We start from the raw sequence: 20,526 nt of genomic DNA, 5'->3' as shown, positions 1-20,526 counted from the left end.
TATTTCATACCAGATCTTTGTTTTCACAAATCTTTGCTAAGTTTTGATCTTGTAAATGTTTTGTTGGTAAATATTTCTATCATGTAAATTATCTGATATCCAAATTTGATCTCAATTAAGAATTATTTGTTGACTGAATTTCCGTAAGAGTGTGTGGCGAATTTAAATGTTGTTTATTGCTCTTTGTTGAAACTTTAACACTTGTTCGGTTGTCCTTTAATATTAGAGTCATAGAGTTTGAACATTTAAATAGAATTGAAGGTAAATAACACAATAACACGTAGTGTCGGCGATGGGCGCAGTTCCTAGTTGCGGTAGCGGAATGTGTCGCGCTCTCTGCACATATGTGCAGGCTTTGAACTAGATTTCAGTGGGAACGGTCTTGACGACGAGGTAGTAGTTGACCAGACTTCACCGCTAGTTTTAGGCCGAAACGGCCTGCTTGGACGGCATGTTCGTCATGGAGGGGTGCTGTCTGGCAGGCTTGGTGTAGATAGAATCACCGTCGCGGGGGAAACCAGCCCAGACCGGGAGCTCCAAACTTCGCTCACGCTACGACGCCCCCTCTGGGTATTTTGCTGTGCTCATAAATGAAATTGTTATATTTTGTTCTATGTTTGTTCGATCGCCACACTCTCATAATGATTCGGGTTCTGCCATCCAATTTACATATGTGTAGGTCTTGTGTTTGTTCGGTTTTCATATGTGTAGGTCTGTCAATTCGCGAGTGTTTTTCTTTCACATATCTTAAGGGTTTTGAAATGTAATAAAATGTCGTCCGGGAATAAAACCAAGGGGGTTTTTGCGCTGAGGGGTAAATCTTCGCAGCGTATTTCCCCCTGTGAGGGTGGTGCCGTTTCCCCCCCTCCAAAACAATTTCTGTTAATTATTTCTTGCGCTCTCGACAGTGTATGCACTTGTATGAAAGAACTTCTTCCCGCCATTTTTCAAAACAAAAAAAAAAAAAAACACACAACGTAGGTTCTCATTTGTTAGACGATCACAGCCAAGGCCAAACTTTGAATTTTTGAATTTTTCGCGGGCCTTTCAAACTGTTTCAAGGTCAAATCTTAAGGCGGGAAGTTTGGGTTATCACAGTGTTATCGTTCAGTAATTGACAGGTGAAAAATAAATTAATCAACGGGCCTCACTTTTTTGCTGATGATTTATTAATAACTACTTACATTCTTTGTAAATTCTCTTCATTATTTACTATAAATAAATGCAAAATACCGTCCAGGTACGCCATCATTGTTTTTTTTTTGTTAATTAAAGGGTACTAGCGAGGGATCCTTTAAAACTGTCACTTTTAACGGATTCATTTAAACACCCTTGTTAAAATTTAACATCAATTTGATGTTTTAGAATAGTAAATTTTGATTTTGTCGGATGTTTAATTTTAAAGGGTGTTAAAATTAAACGGACTTCAAAATTAAACAGTACAGAATAGAGATTCATTTTTAACAACCTTTAAAATTTTAACAACCTTTAAATTTTAACAGGTTTCATTCAGAATTGCCCCTTATATCTTATTAGTCAGTTAATAGGGGCAATTCTGAATGAAACCTGTTAAAATTTAAAGGTTGTTAAAAATCAAGCTTTTTGTCGGATGTGTATATTAATTGGTATTCCGGATCCCGATAAATTAACACCATGTTAAAATTGACATATTTTTATCGGATCCGTTTAAATTTTCGGATGACTTCGTTAATTTGGTTTAAACGAACTACCCAGTGTGTTTCGTGGCCTATTTTAGGTTCAAGATGCCTTGACTTTACTATCATAAATTCAAATTTTGTTGGAATTGAGCTTCTTAAACATAAAATCTGGTATAGATAAATTATAATATAAAATTAAGGAGCAGACGGAGACGGACCGAGACCAAGTGGTACGTGTTCAACGGTGATAACAATTTGTGAGGTTAGGAGTGCAATTAGTGAATCAAAACATTCAAAACAAATCCAAGTTTATTCTGGATTCTTGGATAATTTATAATTTGGCATCAATTACTATATTTAACTACAGGAAGCCACTTATAAGAATATAAGAAATTAACTCCACGGTAAGTAAGTTTATACTCAAGTAAACTGAAGGAAAATGCATTGGTTTTAGGTTATGAAATTTTATCATCCGATTTGATGTTCATATTGAACAACACATAATAGTTATGTACGTGTTCAGTCATGTGATTGCTTTTCTGAAATTAGCTGAAAATGATACGTTTCCAAAAAAAATCCAGTGTCTTGAGGGAGAAGTGTTACTTTTTATTAAAAACGCACCAAATGATAATTTTTTATTACTTGCATAAAGTTGTTTCAGTAATGGGTGCTTTTTGTGGTTTAATGCGGGACATTGATTAAATACATATAGATAGACCCATGCTATTGTTTGGAGCGAACAGGCCAACGGCCGGCGAACAAGAGATGGCGCACCAACAGTCGGCCGTCAAACGCCGGCGAAAAGCTTGGACACCAATCACGCGCGTAGATAACCCAAATCGCAGCAACAATACATTTAATAAAGCTACCACTCGACAGAGGGCGACGAAAACAATGTGTAAAAATCTCATAGTAACCATTTATATAATTTGCAACGTTGCCAGATGAGCCTAGCACAACTTTGCCGTTATTTCTAGTCGATTAGATTTTATTTCGTTTAAAAGTTTCTGGTGAATAAATGGAATTATTATAATGAATAAACAATACAAACAAATTATTACTTGTTATTTTAAATACTTGTTAGTGTTGATGAAAACATAAATGGTAATTAAAGTTATTCTAAATACGGTCCGGTCCGGTAGCTCAAATTTTACAGTACGAGTGATATGTTTCAGGACGAGTAGGTAGCCGAGTCTTTAATTTCGAAACGAGTACTGCGAAAAGAGTTACCGGACGTATGTTGTTATGTATTTTATTTCATACTGTCAACATACTTTTTTATTCGATAATATTATTATTATTTTGAGAAAAAATCCAAATCGAGTCACTTTTTCTGACATCGTTAGCAACCGCTCTTTGGTAAACGTTTTAATTTGTTTATTCGTGCAAATCAGCATCATATGTTTAAACACATAGTACTTATAACACTTTACAGGACTTATTGTTTTGTATAATCCGACTCGATGGACGAATGTTTTGTGCAATCCGTCTCGAAGGACCAATGTTTGTGCAACTCGGTTCGTCGTACCAGTATTTTTTGTAATCTGGTTGATACGACAATGTGATACCGAATTGTACTTTGATATTGCTCCAAGGACCTTTGTTTTCTTGCGTGCGAGATGATAGACAGCGTTCGGTTTCGATGTTTAATACAGGACGGTTACAGAAGTACTAAATTTACATTTGTATTTACAATAACAGGTAAAGCAAAAGAGACCCAAAAGGGTCAGTGGCCGCTTCCGGAAATGGAAGACTTGTCCTTTTTGGCCACGGAGGTAGAAGAGTGTCTCTTCTACCTCCGTGTTTTTGGCTCAATTTTATGGGACTTGTCCGTTTTTTTGATTTTACCGGAATAGTTCGATCCAGTAAAACGTCAAACTTGACATAGTATGAAGTAAAATAAATACATTTTATGATGTAAATACAATTAAGTGTATCGATAATTCGCTACTGAAAATTTATTGAAATATAATTTGTGTTAAAAAAAGATTTTTGTGGTTTTATGGTTTTTATGTAATTAAAATAAATAATATCAAGAACTTGTATTATATATCAAAAACATTCATTGTAAATAAGAAAATTATGTAAATAAACCATAAAACCATACAAAATTTTCCTGCGACCTCTATTCAAAATCCCAGTTTACCAATAGGAATTAAGGCACAAAGATGTTTCACTGAATTTATTACCGATTTTTCAAGAAAAGTATGCTTATAAGCCTATAAGCGTCTAATAGGTTAAAACAACAAATAATAATCACAATTTATTTGTTTTATGTGTTCATTACAATAATCCCATTTATTTACCAGAAACTTCTAAATGAAATAATATCTGGTTGACGAGAAATATCCGCAAATTTGTGTTAGGCTCATCTGGCAACGTTTTCGGTAGGTAGGTATCAATGGAATAATGCGATTAGGTATACTGACCGTTTTAAGGAGTGCTCGTTCAATAGTGCGTAAACTAAAAGATTTGGTAATTTTCTTGGAAGAGTTTGTTTCTTCAATGAAAATTTATGGTTTTTAATTCTTCGGCCGCTTGAAAGTCTCGCCATGTGAAAATAGATTATTTGATAACCTGTTTCGTAATAATTGTAAATACGAACAAAAGCATATTTGCATATTCTAAACAACTGGCCATATCGATTCCAAACTTGTACAGATATGTTTTTTATTGTTTCTGTTTTGAATGAAATAAATTTTATTTGCAAAATACTTAATGTCTAACGACATATCACGCATACATACTACCCCATTTACTATATTTTCAATCTGTGCATTTTTCGCTTCATTCGTAGGAGCCAGGTAAGAAGTATCAGTGAGACCGGCGGACTTTCAATAGCTCGTAAATGAAAAGATTTAGTAAAGTTTCCTAGAACAGTCTGTCTCTTCATAAAAAAATTTAGACATTTTTACTATGAAATATAGGTACAATACGGTATATTCCACTGTTTGTTTTCTTTGAGATACGACTAGTTCTTGTGCCGAAGTGAAACACCAAAAAGTCTAAAGTCCGGAAATCAGAGTGAATTTTAAAACACATAAAACGACTTCTTTATTTATTTAAATATTGTCCTGTAACGTCCTGTGACGTGGAATGGAGTTTCTTAATGTACAAAAGTATGTTAGATAATAACCGAAAAATTTTCTTGATTAATAGATCGATTCTGTAACTTGTTATGTTAATAACATTCTGTTATCACTATGTAAACACAGCTAACATTCTGTTGTTGCTATGTAATAACATATTTAACATAAATTGCAATTCGCTAAGCTTCTTTCTGTTATGTTAATAACATTATGTTATTAAAATACTCTGTAAAATAACAGAGACATTTGAGTCAATGTTATTAACATAATGCGGTTATTTTGAGGTTTATTAATTAATAATATCACAAATTTGACTGAGGTGGCAAAAGAAGTAAAATGACAGAAGTGGATGATTTTCTACCCGTCTTCGGTTACTTATTATTAGAAGACGAAATTCAACGGTAGGTCTTTCATATCATAGTATTACTAAAAATATTACAATACATGTATTATATGAACAGAATGAGAATTCGGCTGAGAGAGCTTCGCGACAATCAAATTTCCTTTGAAAATTTAACAGAGACGGAATTTAGAAAGTCCTTTCATTTTAGCAAAAATATGACCCGTTTCTTGTTGGAGAGGTTGGAACCTCATTTGGGAAATCTACGTGCCAGTGGTATTCCGGGATACTTAAAAATTTTAGCCACATTGAACTTCTTAGGCCATGGCTCCATACCAACACTGCGTAGGAATGTCTTCTTTTGTTGCCATGAGTCAACCATCGGTTAGCAGGGTCATGACTTAAATTTGTCACCTAATTAGTGAAATTTTAATGCCTGTCTGGATCTAGTTCCCAACGACAGCAGAAGCGATAATATCTACTAAGCAAAAATTTTATGAAAAATATTTTCGTGGTGTATTTGTTTGACAGTGACAGATGATGAAAATGGTGTCATTACTTCGAAAAATAACATTTTCGGACAAATGACACATCTGTTATTTAGGTACTAACATAACGGTTTACAGAATACGACATTTGTTGTTTTATGTTAACGTCCTGATAACATAGCAATTTTAATAACAGAAATTTAAAATAACATAATGTTAACTGATTGTTACAGAATCGACCTATAAAACTAAAGGAAACACAATTATTACTTGGAATAAAAATAAAGAATATCAAGAACTTGTGCTATGTATTAAAAATATTTAATTTCAAATAAGTAAATTATGTTAATAACCCATAAAACCACAAAAATCTTTTTTTAACACAAATTATATTTCAATAATTTTCAGTAGCGAATTATCGATATACTTAATTGTATTTACATCATAATAGTTATTTATTATACAAGCGGTTAAAGTGAATGTTTAATGAGCGGCCAGTTTAAGGCGAGAGCGGCGTATGCCGCGAGCGCCTTAAGACCACGAGTTACACATTCATTTTAACCGCGAGTGTAATACAAACTTTTATTCAATTTTGACAACCCCAAGTCCCAAATTGTGAAAAAATTGGTGATTCAAAGTTCACATTCGAGAAACGTCAGAATTGACAGCGACCAAATAAAAGTTTTATATGCGTAGAATTTAGGTTACAATATCAGGTGTGTGTGTGTAGTATGTGACTCTGGCGACGGTGTTTATTTTAAACAAACTAAAATTATCGAAAAATTGCAAAATCATGCAAGATTCCAACGGCAAAACTTGCTCCCAAAAAAGAGCAAATCAGAAAGTGTATCAAAAGTTCCTTAGATGGAAAGAGCAGCAAGGCATTGGAGAAATTACAGAAATGGTAACCATGGTTTTAAAACAGCAAAATAATAGTATATTATTAGCCAAGGTTGCAGAGTCAAGCATTCTAGACCGAGCGCAAATTAGAACCCGAGACGCGCAGCGTCGAGGGCTCTAAGTGCGAGGTCTAGAAGTGGCTTTGCAACCGTGGTTAATATACTATTTTTTTCACTAGTAGAAACCATAAGACAATAAACTGAAAAATAAACGTTCAATTTTTTGACGCAAAGTGATTTTGTTTTGATTTCTAATCAAACTTGATCTAAATCTTCAACACAAAGAAAACCGTTTATACTTGTCGCTGAGTTAAACATTTTATCTTCTACCGTCTACCAACTACCATGCGTACACTCAAGTAATGTTTGTAGCACACATTTGTTCATTCTTTAAGAAATAATCACATCAAACATTGCGTACATAACCTCAATTTTTCTTTTTGAACCCGTGGTAGCAAAAGTTGAATTTGCTACCACTAAATGAGTCGACATTTGCACGCGTCCAGGCTGCTAGTGAAAAAAAATTTTATTTCGCTAGCGGTTTAAAAATTTTGTGGTGCTACCGGATAAACCAAAGCTTTAGTGGCCTACTGACGGCAAAATAAACGTTTGTTTACATGTCAAAATTGAATAAAATTTATTTATTTTACTTTAGACTATGTCAAGTTTGACGTTTTACTGGATCGAACGATTCCGATAAAATCAAAAAAACGGACAAGTCCGATAAAATTGAGCCAAAAAGGACAAATGTTCCATTTCCGGAAGCGGCCACTGACCCTTTTGGGTCTCTTTTGCTTTACCTGTTATTGTAAATACAAATGTAAATTTGGTATTTCTGTAACCGTCCTGTATTAAACATCGAAACCGAACACTGTCTATTATCTCGCACGCAAGAAAACAAAGGTCCTTGGAGCAATATCAAAATACAATTCGGTATCACATTGTCGTATCAACCAGATTACAAAAAATACTGGTAGGACGAGCCGAGTTGCACAAACATTGGTCCTTCGAGACGGATTGCACAAAACATTCGTCCATCGAGTCGGATTATACAAAACAATAAGTCCTGTAAAGTGTTATAAGTACTATGTGTTCAAACATATGATGCTGATTTGCACGAATAAACAAATTAAAACATTTACCAAAGAGCGGTTGCTAACGATGTCAGAAAAAGTGACTCGATTTGGATTTTTTCTCAAAATAATAATAATATTATCGAATAAAAAAGTATGTTGACAGTATGAAATAAAATACATAACAACATACGTCCGGTAACTCTTTTCGCAGTACTCGTTTCGAAATTAAAGACTCGGCTACCTACTCGTCCTGAAACATATCACTCGTACTGTAAAATTTGAGCTACCGGACCGGAAGTAGAAGAAGAAGTATTTAGAATAACTTTAATTACCATTTATGTTTTCATCAACACTAACAAGTATTTAAAATAACAAGTAATAATTTGTTTGTATTGTTTATTCATTATAATAATTCGATTTATTCACCAGAAACTTTTAAACGAAATAAAATCTAATCGACTAGAAATAACGGCAAAGTTGTGCTAGGCTCATCTGGCAACGTTGCAAATTATATAAATGGTTACTATGAGATTTTTACACATTGTTGTCGTCGCCCTCTGTCGAGTGGTAGCTTTATTAAATGTATTGTTGCTGCGATTTGGGTTATCTACGCGCGCGATTGGTGTCCAAGCTTTTCGCCGGCGTTTGACGGCCGACTGTTGGTGCGCCATCTCTTGTTCGCCGGCCGTTGGCCTGTTCGCTCCAAACAATAGCATGGGTCTATCTATATGTATTTAATCAATGTGCGGGAGGAACTGGCCAAGCTGCGCATCAACAACATTGAAGACAGATGATTTGTTTCAGTGGTCGAAATTCCAGACTGGTGCCTCGAAAAGCTTCACAATCATAAAAGAGGACAGTATAGGAGCGTCAAATTTAGTTAAGTAATTGAAAATTGTATTTTTTACTTGGGAAATGAGAATAGAAATTATTTTCGTTATGTTTTTATGTAGGTATGAAATGTTTGTAAATTGTTAATTAAAATAAATTATTTTCCAAATGTAGTTATGTTGTTATTTAATAACCATAAAAATTAACTTGCAATTTGCGGGCAATTATTATTTGGAGCATTACGAGGGTGCTAATTGCTACCATTTGCAAGGTGATATCGTTCAGTAATTGACAGGCGAAAAATAAATTAATCAACGGGCCCCACTTTTTTCCTGATGATTTATTAAATAACTACTTACATTCTTTGTAAATTCTCTTTATAATTTACTATAAATAAATGCAAAATACCGTCCAGGTACGCCATTATTGTTTTTTTTTTTGTTAATTAAAGGGTACTAGCGAGGGATCCTTTAAAACTGTCCCTTTTAACGGATTCATTTAAACACCATTGTTAAAATTTAACATCAATTTGATGTTTTAGAATAGTAAATTTTGATTTTGTCGGATGTTTAAATTTAAAGGGTGTTAAAATTAAACGGACTTCAAAATTAAACAGTACAGAATAGAGATTCATTTTTAACAACCTTTAAAATTTTAACAACCTTTAAATTTTAACAGATTTCATTCAGAATTGCCCCTTACGTTTGAGTGTGTATTTTCCAAAGATTCTAATGACTTTGTTGTTCCAGTAAATGTTGAATTTAATGTTATCAAAGACACTAGAAATAAAAAAGTAGGAAACTCAGACAATATCAAATCCAAAACATTTCATGCACAGTGTTCTGTTAAAAATACTGAAAAAATGTTTAGCTTTTGTGGAATCTTTTCAACAGTTTTTGATTTATTGTTAGTATACTTAACTGGTGAACATAAGAATGATAAATTCAATAAAGACAAATTTTAAATCCACAACATGGTTTGATTTACGTAACCCCAAACCTTTACTTTCATGTCCGCAAGTGTAATATTTAAATTGTACTGCCTGAAACCCAAACTTAATTAAGTATTATGTCCATTTTCAATCTAAAATATAGCATTTTACATCTTTAATAACGCTAAACCACGACCTAAGACGCATAAAAACTCCTGGATGGCGACTTCTTTCAAGATGGGCTTCGCCTGTATCTGAGCCCGGCGTCCTTGAAACGGGAAATCGCCCGGGGACGGTACGGCGACCCGAGAGGGGACGGATAAAAAAAACGGTGATGGTGGTAATTATTATACGATTTAAAGTTGTCAACCGAAGTCGATCGAAGATCCGTGTTTGGTATCACAACAACGCTACGAAAATTGTAGAATACCATTCCTGGTTTTGTTTACCTCAGTTGTGAATTTTTTAAGGTTATAAATGGTAGGGGAAGTTGGGGGAATATCGGCCCCCTAAGAATTTTTGCCTGTAGAAGGTGTGCTTGTGAAATGATGTTAATGAAATTTTGTCAACATAAAGTTTAAGGTGTTTTGTAAAAGAATATTTATTGATTTTTACATTAAACGTGTAAATAAAATAATTCAAAAAAAACAAACAAAAGGTTGTATTGGCCAATATTCCCCCGCCCATCGGGGTAATATCAGCCGGACTTCAGTGCAGCCTGTAATAAGTTAGCAACAATGATCGCAAATGTATTGTGTGTGGGCTTGGGTTTGATCGGTGCACGCTTTGTGTGCCCATTCTCCACATATAATGCAGCGTAACCACAATTCCCCATTTTTACCAAATTCTCCACACACAAGGCATATATCCACATGCGACATTTTTGAACTTGCTTGTTTGGTTGAGAGTTTGGATTCCTTGTTGGAAAAAACCTGTTTTTTGACACTGCTGAGTTTCTTCTCCTTATTCTTGGACCTTTCAAGTTTCTTCAATCTTCTGTCTTCTTTCAGTATTAAATTCTGTTTATTTGGCGTTGAAGTGATTATCTCTGAATGAACTGCTTTTGAATTTTTTCGAGTCCCTAAATTTTTAGCTACAGGGGTCGGTAGCATCTCTGTAAATGACAAATGTTCCGAAGTACCAGGCACAAGACTAGATGTCGGTTCAGGAGTTGAATGCCTAATGGATTCCCCCATCAGTGTAAGCTCTGGCGAGGAATGTCTAATGATTTCTGCAGATTCTTCTGCTTCACGTATGTCTGGTTCATGTGATTTGTATATCTGTGCCGGTGTAAAATCTTCAGGGGAAAAGACGTCTGGATTGTATGGAAAAATTCCAGTGTGTTCGAATCCATTTACCGCTTTCTGTGGAGTTGCGACTCTCATAAACGCTTTATTAAATAGTTCCGCAACCTCAAATGGAGTAATTTTCTGATGTGGATGACATTTTAGGTATTTATTACACTCCTCGTTAAACCCAGTTTTAAGCGATTTATAAAAGGTAACGTCTAAAGGCTGTAATTTGTGTGAAGTGTGTGGAGGTATAGTCAAGAGAACAATTCCATTTGCTTTACAAAAGTCATAAATTTGCAGAGTCGAATGTGTAGTATGATTATCCATAACAAGTAGGACAGGATCTTCAAGACTCGGTTTGACAAAGTTTTGGAAGTGTTTCAGGTATTGAAAAAAAAGTTCCTCATTAATCCATCCACTCTCTGAACATCGATAAGCAGCCCCTGGTGGACCTCCTTTTCCGAGCAGTGGATTCAATCTCTTACGGGGGAAAATAAACATTGGGGGAACATACATTCCGGATGCGCTAAATGCGCAAACAACCGTTATATTTTTGCCTCTTTCCCAGCTTGTTAAGTACCCAACTTGTTTGGTGCCTTTTTTAGCCAAAACTTTGCCTGGAGATTGTACAGTTGATATTCCTGTTTCATCTGTATTGAAAATTCTGTTAGCAGTAAAACTGTAATTATTTAAAAGTTGTTCTAAATTATTGTAAAATATTGAAACTTCTTTTTTATTAAACGCTTTAACCCTATTTATACTTGTCGCTTCTGGCGTTCTTAAGGAAATCTCTGGGTGTCTTGATAAAAAGCCATAGAGCCAATCATCTCCAGCACGTCGCTTATTTGTGTTAAAAGGACATTTTAAACTGTTTTTATTTGCATAATCGAAGGCGCATTTTTTTACTTCTTCTCTTGTCAACCCAAAAAACAATTTACATAAATGAATTATTCGGTCAGCTAATTCTTTTTCTTCCTCTTTTGAAAATACAGGTGGTCGACCTAACGTTGAAGGTTCTTTAATCTTTCGTTTCAATTTTGTTTGAAGCGTGCTTCTGGGAATCCCATATACTCTAGCGGCTTCTCTAACTGGTGTCCCTTTGTTAATGTCGTGTATGGCCTGTTTTAATGCAATTTCAGTCCAAGATGCTCTATCTGTTTTTCTGGAGTAATTGCGGGGCATCTACAAAAGAAAATCGGGGTAATTATGGCCGGCCGAATTTCCCCCACTGAACGTGGCCAATATAACCCCAAATGCCCCACATTACTTCAAATGACGAATTAAATTTTCCTTACAATATTTTTCTACTTACGATTATTCCTCTGGCTCAGGAAAATCACTTGAACACTCTCAACAACTATGGATGATTATACTATAACAGTTTGGGCGCAATTCAGTTCTAAACAATAAACTTTTATACATCGGTTTAGGCAAGTTTAGTTTATCGGCCGTTACTTCCACGATTGTTTTGCAATCCTATTAAGACTTTAGGTTATAACTATGCTACCATCCTATAGATGGCTCCAATTGCTCAACTGACTGAAGCGTCTATAATGAAAGAGCAGTTAAGGGGGCCGGAATTACCCCGGTGGCCGGTATTCCCCCAACTTCCCCTATTACAAGAAAGCTGACAGTTTTCTTCGGGGTGCTTCCTTACAACGCAGACCATAACAATACTTCCTTAAAAAATACATGAACACGTTCCACGTTCGTTTAAAGTGGTTTAAAAATTGGTCAGGTTTATAATTTTTGTTGTTAAAAACTGTACACTAAGACATGAATATAAAAATGGAAGTCTCCTATATTCACGTTTGTTAATTCTATAGGTATAATTTTTTTAAGCCGGCATAACTCACATTTTTAAAATGCAACTCCTGAAATCGCGAGGAATGTTCTCCATGTGAGGTATTTAAAATAGGACGCAATTAGACCGGACTTAAGGGAAACCGGCTTTGAGTGGTTTGTCACTGCAACTAGCATTATATGCTTTTAGGAAAAATAAACATCATAATCATTGTAAACATATCTAAATTATAGCTAATCTCAAATTAAATCCACCAAGATAAAATTAATTATTATTTATCATGAATTGTTATCTTTTCGGAGAACAAAGTCACTGAATTTTATAATAGGAAACCAACTATATTCCGCTAACAGTAGTCAACTGGAATTATTTTCAAATTTTATTTGAGTCTCTTTTTTTTCAGTTTGTCTACATTCCATTTTGTCTATGTCTCCTTTCCTTCCGTTGTCGTTGTTTTTATTTTATACTTGATGATCTAACACTGTATTCGCTCCTTTATAAGGTATGACACAATTTATCATCACCATGTGTTGTTCGTATCAGGAATTAGTCTATTTATTGCTTATTTTCATTTTAAATGTTTCCTTTTCCCATTATGCATTACTATTTGTGCTGTCATGTATCTACTGAATGTACTCCCGCTACCTTCTGGATGCCTCTCTCTTTGCGTTAATGTTTGCTATAGTATTAATTCATTCTCTCTTAATATTCTTTCTGCTGCTCTATTGTATCATCGCTAGTCTCAATGGGTGCATATGTATTTCTTGTAGATACCCTTTTGTGTTTACGTTCTAACCTTATATAAGATATTTTTTCATTTACCGTTTTAAATTCAGTCACTTGTCTTTTAATTTCCCCCTCACCATGAAAGCTGTGCCTACTTATGTCTGTTTTTCTGTCCTTGCAGCTATCCATAATCACATCATAAAATTGTAGTGGATACATAATTAATTTTCTGAGTACATAGTATTAAGGGAAACCGGCGTTGAGTGGTTTGTCAGTAGAACTGGCATTATGTACTGTTAAGAGAAATAAACATCATAATTACCGTGAATGTATCTAAATTGCTGCTAATCTTATAATAAATCCACCAAGATTAAATTTATCATCTAACGTTATCTCTTAACAGATTTTTTTTTTATTTTCCAAGATCAGTTACCTGCACACACTATTAGAAGTGAATCCAGGAACTGGCTGTCATGGTACAAATTTTTGTAGAACAACTTTCTTCTCCTATGTACTTTTTGAATTGTCGAATTTTAGAAATTGTACTGCTTTTTTTTTTTTATTTCATTCTAGAGTTCTGTTGACTTTAAATCTTATTATTAGTCTTCGAAATTCATGCAGTTTTTAAAGTGTATATCGGCTAGGTTGTACATTCAACTGTGTTCAAAGACAACACTAAAAGTTTTTGAGATAGAGTCGCTGAACTTCTTGAAATAATAGTAATAATTATAAACATTTTTCAAGCATCAAAAACAACGCATTGGCCTTCCAACATGGACACAAAGCTGACTGGTCAATTTAAACTAAGTTAGGCACTTTAACACGGCATGGAAATCAGTTTGTCATGAAATGACAAAGTGCAGGTAGATCTTATCTGCGCAGATTTTTCGAGTGCTATACAAGTGAAGCACCTTTGGATTTGGTCTAGTCTTTCTGAAGCTTATAATACCATACATAAAGGGAACAACTTTTTGCGGTTCAAAATCTTACGATTTTGTAAGTACATCCGCTGTCCTTCAAGGTTCTAGTGTTGTCCCTGTTGTCTTCATGCTTTTTATCGACGACACTTTAAAGTATAAAGATCTGATAACTTAAAGCTGTACTCGAAAATAACCAATCAAGATGGCGGCAACAATTCACAATAGAATAAACAGATGAAAGTGATCGGACTAATGTCAGTTGTTAGTAAACTGATAAAAGTTCGTTGTAACATATGATGAAAAATAAACTTCGATCATTCAACTTATGCTATTTAGGGTCAAATTCTATGGAAGAAATGTAATCTAGCAGATTGGGCAATTGCTTGCAATTTTTATTTATTTTTGATGTTATTTACGAATCCAGTTCAGCTTCTAAATTTCTGATCTGAAACTGGTTACACAGAACTTTCCTCGCCCCTCAAGGAGCAGTCTCTCAAATAAATTATACCATTTGATTTGTGACAATGTTTACGGTTTAAAATAAAAAATATACGTAACGTTTACTGAGCAAACTTTTAAGGTGACGTCATCAACGTGTTAGTGATGGATAGACAACTTTTGGGTAGCAATCTACCAGACTTACGCTAACATCGTAGTATGTAATGTAAGTTTCGGACCAAAGTTGTTATAAAATCATGAATTGTTTCCCAAAACACTGGATTGAAAATTTTGAGATGACGTCGTTAAACAACAAAATGAAACTTTCTTAAACCACGGAAATAAAAAAAACCTTCTTTTTCTAATTTCTGCCGATTGCGAACAAAATCAGGTCACATTTTGGTCAAAAATGTAATGACTCGAACATTTTCAAATTAGGAACGCGTACTATTATAGCTCTTTTTGAAGCTTGTTATACTATACTTAAAAGGAAGGTATATTAAAGGAAAGCAAAATGAATTCCATCCTGAAAAACAGGAAGTCTACTTAAAAATATAGCGTCTCTTAAAGAAAAGCAGAACGAACGTAATTTTGAAAATACAGAAAGTCTGTCCGAAAATTAAAAAGTATTATTAAAGAAAATCACAATGAACGTCATTCTGAAAAACGGAAACTGTTATAAAAATATAAGTTGTAACGCAACTTAGTTTTGAAAAAAGAAGAGTGGGCTGATTAGAAAAAGGTTGACAGATAGAAAAATAGTATCTGAATGTTTAATTTTGTTGATGTTTTGTACATTTAAATAAATGAATCATATTATAATTGGCGCCCCCCTAGTGGCTCGAAGCACCCCATTGTACATTCGCGGTTAACTGTGTGCAAAATTCCATGATGCCGCCGAAACTTAATATTCCAGCTTCAGTTACTCTATCGGCTGACCAATTTAAGCAACTACTATCGACAATTACGGAGTAAGCTGCAGCTACACAACAGTCCGAGGCACGACGAAGCGTATCACCATCTTCTTACACTCGATCTGCAGGTAGTTTTGCTAAATGTAGTGCCAGATTTAATGGGTCAGATGACGCCGATGTAGAAGCTTTTCTGGACAACATCATAACTAAGGAGATGCAGTTTTAGCCCAGGCGCCTCCCCCCATTTTCCGTCAGCAGCGTTAAATCTTGCATTTCGCCGCGCGACACTGAAGTGGCAATGATAATGAGGAGTGGGAGTTATAACCGCGTCCTTGAACTATTTTTGCATCTCTCTAATCATAACATATAAAGACTGCACCAATATCAGTGACGAAAATGCACTGCGTGGCCTTTCAATGTTGCTCGAGTCTAGCGCTGCTACTTGGTGGCAAGGAATCAAACCGTCGACGAAAGACTGGCAGAGTGCAGTAAATATCCTCAGAGAAGTGTATTCGAAGAAATTACCCCCTCATGCAGTCTTCCGAGAACTCTTTGCTCGTGAGCAAACACAACACGAAGCCACTGATATTTTCGTTGCGAAATTTCGCGCTTTAATGGCACAATTGTCATATAGTGTCGCAGAAGAAATGCAGCTGGATATGGTTTATGGACTTTTAGCTCTGAAGAATCGAAAGAGACTTACGCGTAGTGAAATAAACTCTTTCAAAGATTTGCTTAATTGTGCCCGCGAAGTAGAGCAATCGTTTCGTGAATCCGCGTTTCGCAAACAAGAAAGAAACACAAACCAAGAAGGGTAACATTGGTATTGATTTCCAAAACGAGTGTTGGTTTTTTAGAGATAAACCAGAACATACTTTCAAATATGGAATTAAAACAAACTCCGTAATCCCATAACCCTACGCCAAAATGAAGCTTGGAAGATTAAAGACACGGCAAAAGATGAAATAAACGCCCTACTTCAGAAGAATAGCACCATCTTCGAACAAGGGGGAGAAACTACATTTGCTACGCATCGAATTAACACACAAAATGCTGTACCAATCTCCGTACCACCGTACCCGCTGAACGGACTAAAAAAGCAATTCCTGCGTGGAGAATTGAATCGATTAGTAACACAAGGAATTATAGAAGAGTGCGAGTCACCATGGGCCAGCCCTCTGGTTTTAACTCCAAACGGAGGCAGCTATCGTCTTTGCATAGATTATCGTAAGCTAAACTCAGTAACGGTAAGCGATAGTTATCCAATGCCTCGAATAGACGATGTTCTTCACACCGCTAAACATAACCATTCATGTCTACAATTGATTTACAAGCAGGTTACTGACAAGTTCCTGCTTCTGAAGAAGATCGTGACAAAACTTGCTTTATGAGTCCACTTGGGACGTTTAAATTCAATCGAATCCCTTTCGGGTTGAAAAACGCGCCCGCGACATTCGTTCGATTGATGGACAGATTTAGATCCGGTTTGAAGGACACTGCAGTGTTCGTATATATAGACGACATCTTGGTACTTTCAGAAACTTTCGAGAAGCACATAATAGACTTAAAAACAGTATTTTCGCGTTTAAAACTTATTGGTCTTCATGTTAGACGTGAGAAGTGCTCGTTCTTCTGCGACTCGGTCAAATTTCTCGGACATATACTGACCAGTGATGGAATTAAAACTAACCCTGACAAAATAGCTGCTATCAAAATCTTGAGACTTCCAAACAATCGCAAACAGCTGCAAAGTTTCATTCAGACATGTAGTTGGTATCGCAAGTTTGTTTCGTAGTTTTCCGTAATTGCACGTCCCTTAACTAATCTTCTTAAGAAAAATGCGTCTTTCCAATTTGGTGAAGCCGAATTTAGAGCCTTCGAGACGTTAAAAGAAAGATTGACTACCGCTCCAGTCCTTGCTCAAGCCGACGAAGTTGTTACGCCTTGGGTGCAGTCCTACTCCAGGGGGAGAAATACGACGAACATCCGATAGAATACGCCAGTCGCTTGTTAAAGGATAGCGAGAAAAATTATTCAACTACCGAATCTGATTACACAGAAAACAGATTTTTTTGAAATCAAATTCATATACTTATAATACATAGGTAGTCATCAATAATAATTATTTAAGTATCACAAAAATACGAAGTAACTATGGTTAGCAAACTTAAAATTTCTATCTACAATTACTAAAAATAAAAAAAAATCAGATCTGAGATACCAGTTTTCAGTTAAGGTGTAGTAATACAACCAAATCATATTTTCTCTGCATCTAACCATACTTCTCCTTCTGCCGCTAAAATAAAAGATTTCACTTTCATCTTTAGAGGTTCCATTGTTTTCTGGTTGACTTTAAACTTGTAATTTCTCAGCAAAGAGGTCAAACCTACTTTTGACTGCATTAGACCAAAACGAGCACCTGAAAGAAAACATGTTAACTATCACTCGTTTCAAATTCTCGATTCATCCTTCATACCTATACAAATTCTAGGTCCTTCACCAAATGGAATATGAGCATAATGGTGCCTCTTACTTTTATTCTCTTCGGTAAACCTTTCTGGATCAAATTTTTCCGGATCCGGATAATGATCTTTATCATGGTGAATCGCAAAAACTGGTATTTCAATGAAAGTACCTTTCTCTATAATAATATCTTCATCTGGAATCTTATAGTCTTTCACACACTGTCTGGTAAGTGTAGCCACAGGAGGGTACTTCCTTAAAGTCTCATTAATCACGAGATCCATGTACTTCATTTCTTGTATTGCTTCATAAGTAATCTTACCATCGTACTTTGCCAAAACAGTATTGATTTCGTTTCTGACTCTATCTTGAATCTCGTGATTTTTGGAAAGTTCGTAGAGAGCAAAAGTCATGGTGGTAGACGATGTTTCAAATCCAGCAATGAAAAAAACGAAGCTTTGTGCAGCAATTTCTTCGTTAGTTAAAGTATTACCATCATGTTTATAACCGTTTTCAACCGCGAGTTTGTTATTCTTGAGATCGATTAACAGTTGCATAAAGTCCTTACGAGTAAAGTTATTCTTTTCTCTGCAGGTGACCGTATCGTTGACAACTTTGATGAAGAAATTTGAAATGTCTTTAGGAGTTAAACTCACTCCTAATGTTCTAGCTACGTTTGGAAAATTCATCGAGAAAATAGTTTTCAACATTGAAAACCTGCTCATTTCAAAAAACTTGCGCCCGTATTCTCTAAATGGTGAATTCTCTTCTTTAAACGTGTTACATTCAAGTCCGAAAGCACAAGAACCAATGATATCTGTGGTAAAGCACCCAAGTGTTTCTTTAATATCAATTGGCTTTTGATTCACACGATCGGTCTCAATTTTCTCTAAGAAGTATGGTACACAGTCTACCAGCGTTTGGAACATCATCTTCATTTTGCCTGACGTAAATGTGGGTGTCAACTTCGTCCTCAAGTTTCTCCATTTTTGACCACCAATAGCAAATAAGTGTGCACTCAGAGGATCATCCTTTTCGTTGTAGTAGAATCCGCGATCCACAAAATGTTGAAAATCTTTGGTCATTATGTTTTTCAAGTAATCTAAATCGATTACCAAGTATGCAGGCGTCAACATTGTAAACAATCCTCCATGTTTCCATCCTTTACTTTTCATGTAGTCGTAATTGCGTTTCAGTCGGATGGCGCTATGTTCTTTGCGTCTTAAGGGACTAGCAGAATTACCGTAAGGTATACTTGGTTCTAAATATGGCATGTTTTTTCTCTTCCAGTACTGGTACCTCCACTTGTAGTAAACTATGATTATGGTCATCAGGGCTATGCCGATGCCAACAATGTTTGTGAAAATCGCGTCAAAAATCATTTCTGCTGAAACAAAACCGATCAAAATATAAAAAAAAAGAAAAACAGATGGATGTTAGGTACTTACTTGGTATCTGAGATTTAGTGTTCTCATTCATCCGTGCGAGACAAACACGAGATTTATACTACTGTAAACAGCATTATCATCGCACGTAAGTCTATCACCTGATGTTTGTTTGTATTACTCATAGTAATAGTGGTTCAAATAGCAAATATTTTTTTTACGAAAAACTTTAGAATGTATCTACTATATCTTTATGCTCTAATAGCATGTAATCTGAAAAGAACAAAAAATTTAAAACAGTCATCTTGCAATATTGTAATAATAGACGATAAAAACCATATGGGAAATGCGAAATGAGAAGAAAATGCGGAAAAATTAATTAGGAAACCGTAATGAGAAATGAAAAATGAGAAACGAGATGTACGGATTAAGCAATCCCGTGCAAGACGTGCGAAATGAGAAATGGAGTGTGCGCTATGAGAATTAAGAAGTACGAAATGAGAAACAGAACGTGAGAAATGTGAAATAAAAAATGCGAGTGAGAAATGAGAAATAAGAAATGTGAAATGAGAAACGAGATGTATGAAATGCGAAATTAGAAATCAGAAATGCGAAATAAGAAGTGGCATGTGCGAAATGAGAAATGAAAAATCGGGTGTGTCAAATGAGAAACAGGATGTTCGCAATGAGAAATGTGATGTGCAAATTGAGAAATGGGATATGTTAAATAAGAACTGAGATGTGCTAAATGACAAATGACTTGTGTGAAATAAAAAATGAGCTGTGCGAATTAAGGACGGATGTATGAAATGAGCAAGGTGTGTGAAATCAGGAATGAAATATGCCAAATAAGGTATGCGCATTGAAAAATGAAAGCTAGATGTGTGAAGAGGGAAATTGGATTGAGTTATGCGAAATGAGAATTAAGACGTGTAAAATGAAACATGATGTATTTAATATGAGAGAGAAATGAGGTCTGCAGAAAGAGGAATATGGAGTGATAAACGAGAAATCGGGTTTGCGAAATGAACAATGTGTGCGAAATGAGAAATAAGATCTTTGAAATTGGAAATAGGAATCAGATGTGCAAATAAGAAATGAGTTAAACAAAATGAGAACTAAGACGTGTGAAAGGAGAAATAATGTGTGCGATATGAGAAATGAAGTGCATAAAGAAAAATGTGAAGTGAGAAACGACAAATCGAGATTGCGAAATGAAAAATGTTGTGTGCGAAATGAAAATTGTATGTGCGAAATGAGAAATGAGGACTG

General features: G+C 35.2%; 2 protein-coding genes across 3 annotated transcripts; both read right to left on the bottom strand.

Moving 5' to 3' along the window:
- Positions 1–9,976: 9,976 nt before the first annotated feature.
- LOC135142058 (uncharacterized) lies at positions 9,977–12,454 on the bottom strand. The gene is made up of 2 exons (XM_064073712.1): positions 11,917–12,454; positions 9,977–11,786 (listed from the first exon to the last, which is right to left on the bottom strand). Exon 2 carries the CDS (start codon positions 11,784–11,786, stop codon positions 10,041–10,043), a length of 1,746 nt encoding a protein of 581 aa, XP_063929782.1. The 5' UTR covers positions 11,917–12,454; the 3' UTR covers positions 9,977–10,040.
- Positions 12,455–17,452: 4,998 nt separating this feature from the next.
- On the bottom strand, positions 17,453–19,425 carry LOC135142372 (cytochrome P450 6a2-like). Of its 2 annotated transcripts, none has more exons than XM_064074065.1 (3): positions 19,318–19,425; positions 17,883–19,253; positions 17,453–17,825 (listed from the first exon to the last, which is right to left on the bottom strand). In XM_064074065.1, the coding sequence occupies exons 1-3, from the start codon at positions 19,346–19,348 to the stop codon at positions 17,662–17,664; spliced, it is 1,566 nt and encodes a 521-aa protein (XP_063930135.1). In that variant the 5' UTR covers positions 19,349–19,425; the 3' UTR covers positions 17,453–17,661. The 2 variants fall into 2 exon arrangements, with proteins under 2 accessions (XP_063930135.1, XP_063930134.1); XM_064074064.1 differs by having other exon boundaries at positions 17,883–19,256; positions 19,318–19,417.
- Positions 19,426–20,526: the final 1,101 nt, after the last annotated feature.

This window comes from Zophobas morio, unplaced genomic scaffold (assembly GCF_036711695.1).
Source record: "Zophobas morio isolate AGI-343-1 ecotype UQ-CSIRO unplaced genomic scaffold, CSIRO_AGI_Zmor_V1 ptg000046l, whole genome shotgun sequence".
In the NCBI taxonomy this organism is placed as follows: domain Eukaryota; kingdom Metazoa; phylum Arthropoda; class Insecta; order Coleoptera; family Tenebrionidae; genus Zophobas; species Zophobas morio.
This window is presented reverse-complemented; position numbering and strand designations above follow the sequence as displayed.